The sequence below is a fragment of the Lactuca sativa genome, chromosome 8, assembly GCF_002870075.4.
Source record: "Lactuca sativa cultivar Salinas chromosome 8, Lsat_Salinas_v11, whole genome shotgun sequence".
NCBI classification, from domain to species: Eukaryota; Viridiplantae; Streptophyta; class Magnoliopsida; order Asterales; family Asteraceae; genus Lactuca; species Lactuca sativa.
In genome coordinates this window covers 258,154,649-258,160,848 of record NC_056630.2, presented here as the reverse complement: position 1 = coordinate 258,160,848, position 6,200 = coordinate 258,154,649, and the positions used below count along the sequence as shown (strand labels likewise).

Here is a 6,200-nt window from a genome sequence, read left to right as displayed (position 1 = left end):
GGCATGTTTAAATCTCGATATGCCCCTCTAATTTGTGACTCGGATACCGAGGATCACAAAGCGGGTGTGAATAACCATGCAAACTTACATGGTGCCCTCACATCTTACAGTCACCTATTCGATGTGCCAGTAAACCACACACGCTCCACCGAACTATGACAAACATTGAGTCACCCTTTGCCACCTTTGCTTAGAACCATTTAGTGTGCCGGTTAACCACATACGCTCCACTAACGTCTTCGCAAGGGTACAAAGTGTAATTTCATGGAATTGCATCAATTCACTTTTACCTAAAGTAACTAAGATTGGGAATTTGTAAAACATTTAGTTACTTTTGTACTTCATTATACTTATAATGGAAAGTTATGTCCTATCCTACCCGTTCGGCTAACGACCCTCCACTAGTCAAGAGTGCGGTGGGTAAGAGTGGATACCTATTCAATCGCCATTTTATAGGCAATTTCCTTAAACACTCCTTATAGACCAGCTTCGTGAATGAGACCTACTACCGGTAAGACTGACTTTTACTCATACATATATATAATGTTAGACTTTTAATGTTATATATAGTATATGGTGTATTTTACACTTTTAAAATAGTAGGTGGTCAAATTTAACAATTATACTTTTAATTCAATTAATTTGTAGACCAAAACTTTTATGGATTTATTAAACCTCTTTTAATTATACACCTTAACTAATTAATAAAACCATAAGGGTGTGATATGAACTTTTCAAAACATCACTAGGGTCTTAGAATTTAACATTCCTAAATTAAACTTTTAATCAACTTTTAAATTCCAAAACTTGAGGGCAAGTTTTGAAACATTTCAAAACATTAGGGTTTAGAATTTAAATATACATCAAAATTAAACTTTTAATCAAAATTTAAATTCCAAAACTTGAGGGCAAGTTTTGAAACCTTTTCAAAACATTAGGGTTTCAACTATTTAAATTTCAAAACAAAAAACTTTTGAGTTCAAATTTAAACTATAAAACCTAAAGGGGGAAAATTGAAACTTTTCATAACACAAGGATGAAATATAAATTAAACAATTAATTTCATCATTATCTATATTTGACCTAATTTCAATTTCTTGCAAAATAAGTTACCCAATTAATACAAATAATCCAACTTTAATCATATAAAGAAGTTATTATCTAATCAATTGGTAATTATCTTTTGTTTAATCAAGGATATACTCATAAATATGTATAAAATCGGATTTTAATGATCTAAAACAGATAAGGCAAGTATTCATGAGTAAAACATCAAGAAATCCCAAAAATAGCTCCATCTGACGCTCAAACTCGCCGAGTACCACACTGGACTCGCCGAGTTGAGGCCTACTCACCGAGTACACTATGGTACTCGCCGAGTTCATCAGGCAGATGGGCCAAAAAACGATTTTGCAACTTGAACAAACATACAAGGCATCAATACAATAGAAACCAATCAAGGCTCTGATACCACTGATGGGTTTTAGCTATAAGAACATCCTATGTGCTCATATAAACCCTAATGCTTGGATCTAGGTTTCTCTATTGTACATGCAATTCATCCAAGACTTCAAACCCTAAATCTAGCATATGATAATCAATATAACATATGAATAAGGGTTTAGATCATACCTTGATTGTTATGTAGCAATAACAATCTCAAATCCGTCTTGTATTGACTTTAGAAAGCTTAGAGTCACAAATGTCGCTCCTCTAATGGTTCACAAACACCAAGAGCAAGAGGATGAAGAAGAGAAGAGAAGGAGGCTGCCGAAAACGTGTGGAAACCCTAATCAACAAGTTCACCACGTTTTTAGGGCATAAGGGTTCTTTAAATAGTGAGGCTATTAGGGTTATCTAACAAGGAAACCCTAATTTGGATGCTTAATCCCTAAGCAACCCATGGGCTCCTTCCTTAAAGGCCTAGGACGATTTCTAATGGGTTTCCCCATAGAATTCGTCCACCCCTTTAATATGGAGTCCATTAGCTCAATATTCAACTATCATACAATTGACAGTTCTAGTCCCTTAAGTTTAATTAATCTCTTTTAGCCACAAACTTAATTCTTATTAATTCTTGACTAATATTAATTAAACAATATGATTTCTCCTTTAATATATTATTCTCATAATATATTAATAAATCATAATTAATCCTTTCTCTCCGTAATTCATCCTATCAAGTTGCTTTGGTGAAGGCAACCCAAAAGGTCCATGCACCATCAGGTCAAATACATACTAAAATAGTTATGGACTTAGACACTAATCCAACATCAACAAGTTTCATCAGTATTCAGGAAGGAATACACAAATATTCATCCGAATTCATAAAAGATTAAACTAATTTCAAAAAAATCAAGATAGTTTACATGTGGTCGTTCGTTGAAGGAGCGGAGATGTAGTTGGTGGTGACACTCACCCGTTTCTTTGCGTTTTCAAGTAAGAATTCGATGAGTGGTCTGTTGGAGCCGGTGGTGCGCCTCGCCTGGACGACGACGGCGAGAGGAGGAGATGAGCTGAAGAAGACCGACGGTGGAAGGGCTATCGATTTTGAGGATACGATCGATTTGAGGGACATTCAATTGGAGGCACCGGAGAAAAGAAAAAAGATGTGTGTGTTCCTTTTTTTTTGGTTAAAATGAACATGAAGACCATCAAAGACAATAGCTCATGTATGGCCAGAAGACCTCGTGTAAACATTTTTAGATTTGTGCATTTCCAAAAAAAACAAACACTCTGCGAGAGCATATCCAACCGAATTGTAATTGGATCGGATCGGATCAAATTTGAATTTAGTTTGAACAATTCGGATCCATGCTTTGAAAATCAAAACCAATGAGCAAATCCGGAAAAAAAATTAAATAAAATAAATAAATAAAACAAAAACAAAACCCTTAGACCTACTGCAATGTGAAGATGTGGACTAATGACTCTCCTCCCCGATACTGATCTTCATTTCTAAAATATCTCTCCCAAATTCACACTTTTCTCCTTATTTCCAAATTCCACCCAGATGGATATTCATTGCTTCATCTTTTTCAACAAATCTTTCTTGTTTCTCACAATATTTAGTTACTTAAATCTTCCATCTCTATCCCTTTCCTCCGATTCAATCTCTTGTTTGCCAAGGAACTGTGGTAACGGACCAAATTTAACCTTCCCCTTTTTTATTCCTCAACAACAAGAACCCAATTGTGGGTCCCATGGATTCAATATCACCTGCAAAAACAAAAACCCAGTCCTGACGATCTCCAATGATGATTATATCATAAAAGACGTATTTTATGCCAATAATTCATTCCTTCTTGTTAGCTCGAAGGTTTTTAGCGACAGCAATAACTGCCCTATTCCTCTAAGAAACTTTAGCACAAACGGAAGCCCCTTTAGCTATAGCTCTTTGACAATTGATCTCCACTTTTTATACAATTGTAGTCATCCGTATTCAGAGAGGACATATTCGGTTGATTGTGATACTAACAGTAGTCAATTTTCATCTTTTGCTGTCTTTCAGCCCGAAATTTTGAAGAGAAACAATTATTCGATAAATTCGTGTCAGAGTTTGGTTCATGTACCCGTACATTCCGATAGCATGAATGTGTTGATGTACGGAAATTATACCGATGTTTTAAGAAAAGGGTTTGTTTTAGAGTGGCAGTTTAGCAACCGTGAGAAACATGGTATACTACTTTGATTTTGTACGGAAATTATACCCATGATTTTGTACTTTCCACTTGTACAAGAACTCTTTTCGTTGAATTTTGTTATTGATATTTCTCACATCCCACATCTCGAATACAATTTTTTTTTTTTTTGCAGGGTCCACAAATTCATGGAGATTAAAACTTGGTAAGTTTATTCAGTTAACTTATATAATCTAAATTAAGATCTAGAAAAGGCGATGGTGATGAGGATTTTTTATATACTAAAGGAAGTAGAATCTCAACTGAAATGTTAAAATGAAAACAAATACAAACAAAGGTTTGCCGATTTGTGGTGGTCATGCATTTACAGTCATTATAATTAAGATTAGAATGTTTTTTAACGGAACAGTCCTTTTTTCCTTTATTACAGGTGTGGGTGTTGGATCTGCACTACTATTGAGTGTCTTCATATTCATGATATATTGCCATTTCGAGTCTTCATTGAGTAGCCATATTGCCTTATTTAAGCATCAAACTGAGGACGATAAAAGCGTTGAGGCCTTTGTCATACAATATGGATCGTTGAGTGCAAAAAGATACACATATGCCAATATCAAGAAAATGACAAACTCATTTCAAGTTAAATTAGGACAAGGAGGTTTTGGTACTCTGTTTAAAGGAAAACTATCAGATGGGCGTCTTGTGGCAGTAAAACTTTTAAACTCATCGAAAGCAAGCGGACAAGAATTTATAAACGAAGTTGCAAGCATCGGTAGGACTTCTCATGTTAATATTGTTACTCTCTTGGGATTTTGTTTTGACAATCAAAAAAGAGCTCTGATATATGAGTTCATGCCAAATGGATCATTAGAGAAGTTTAAATATGGCCATGTTTCTCAATGTACAAGTGAACACATAGGAGTAGACAAGTTATATGAGATAGCACTTGGAATTGCACGGGGTCTTGACTACTTGCATCGTGGCTGCAACACTCGTATTTTGCATCTTGATATAAAGCCACATAACATCCTCCTTGATGAAGACTTTTGCCCAAAGATAGCAGATTTTGGCCTTGCTAAATTGTACTCGAGAAAAGATAGTATTGTTTCTATGTTGGAGGCTAGAGGCACTATCGGGTATATTGCCCCTGAAGTTTTTAACAGAAACTTCGGTGGAGTGTCCCATAAATCTGACGTATATAGTTATGGGATGCTCATACTAGAAATGGTTGGAGGAAGGAACAATGTTTATAATGGTGTTGGATCCGAGGATACGAGTGAAATCATGTATTTTCCAAATTGGATTTATAGCCGTCTTAAGACAAATGAATTCTTATTTGATGGTGTGACATCTTCTACAGAAAATGAATATGTTAGAAAGATGACTATAGTCAGCTTATGGTGCATACAAACTAATCCCAAGCAAAGACCATCGATTAATGAAGTGATTGAAATGTTGGAAGGAAGCATGGAGGCATTGGAAATTCCACCAAAACCTTTCTTCTCTTCTCCACCACGATCACCAACCACCATGTTTAACATATCGCAAAAAGTGACCGATGAACACTCATGTATTTCACAAAGGACATGATATACTAACGAAATCAAACTGCATTTTTATGATGGTTTCATGTTTTTTATGGATGAAAAGATTGATGTAAAATTTATAATTTTTTAACTCTTGGTGATATCTTCATATGCTCTAATTTTGTTCAAATGTTTTTTGGGGTCCGATACAACATCTTCAACTGTGAAAAAAGTCTGCATCGGTTGTATTGTAAAACATGTCATTACCATATTATATGATAGCAAAACTGCGGAACACTATACGTATCAGATGGAACAAAAGAAAGCTCAATTTTGAAATCTGTATACAGATTTACACAACATGCTATATGATAAGAATGGAAATTCCTTGAACCACCTGTCATTATGCATGTTGGAATTAAACCAAAGAAACATTGAATTAAAGTGATAACATGGACATTCGTATCAGAGAGGAGAGATGTTTATATATGCACTAAATAGAGTCTTTATTGATGACACATCAATTACAAAGGGTTTATGAAGTCTTTTAGGTATACGTAAAGATAAATAGGTTATAGTTAAAGAGTAAATGATTGAGTCAAAGTCAAAATGTCAATAAAAATAATCAAAATTAATTTGTCTCATGGATCTTTCTAACAATATAACTTCCTTTCTAACTGCATTAGTTACTTCTTAAAATTACTAAAATAACCCTAAGTCTAGATTCATTATATTTCAATAATGCGCACATTTGTGAAAGATGAACCCCATATTTTCTGATAATGATTGGTTTGTGTACAGCGATTCTTGAAAGTTATTGAGAATAATCAATTTTAGTTGGTTAAAAATAGGAAAATTGGTTTTCTATGTAGTACAACTTATATATAGTACTTCAAGTGTAATAACACCTCATTCCTCCTTCTATCGCTCTTGTTGACTTTTTCCCATTTGTACTTCAATTTTCAGCAAAAGGTCTCGGACATACTCATCAAAATGAAGTAGAAAGATCATATAATTCCAAAGTTGGTATGAA

General features: G+C 34.5%; 1 protein-coding gene across 1 annotated transcript; it reads left to right on the top strand.

The window, feature by feature from the left end:
- The first annotated feature begins 3,710 nt into the window (after positions 1–3,710).
- On the top strand, positions 3,711–5,357 carry LOC111903576 (LEAF RUST 10 DISEASE-RESISTANCE LOCUS RECEPTOR-LIKE PROTEIN KINASE-like 2.1). Its single transcript, XM_023899343.3, has 2 exons — positions 3,711–3,846; positions 4,072–5,357. Exon 2 carries the CDS (start codon positions 4,116–4,118, stop codon positions 5,229–5,231), a length of 1,116 nt encoding a protein of 371 aa, XP_023755111.2. The 5' UTR covers positions 3,711–3,846; positions 4,072–4,115; the 3' UTR covers positions 5,232–5,357.
- Positions 5,358–6,200: the final 843 nt, after the last annotated feature.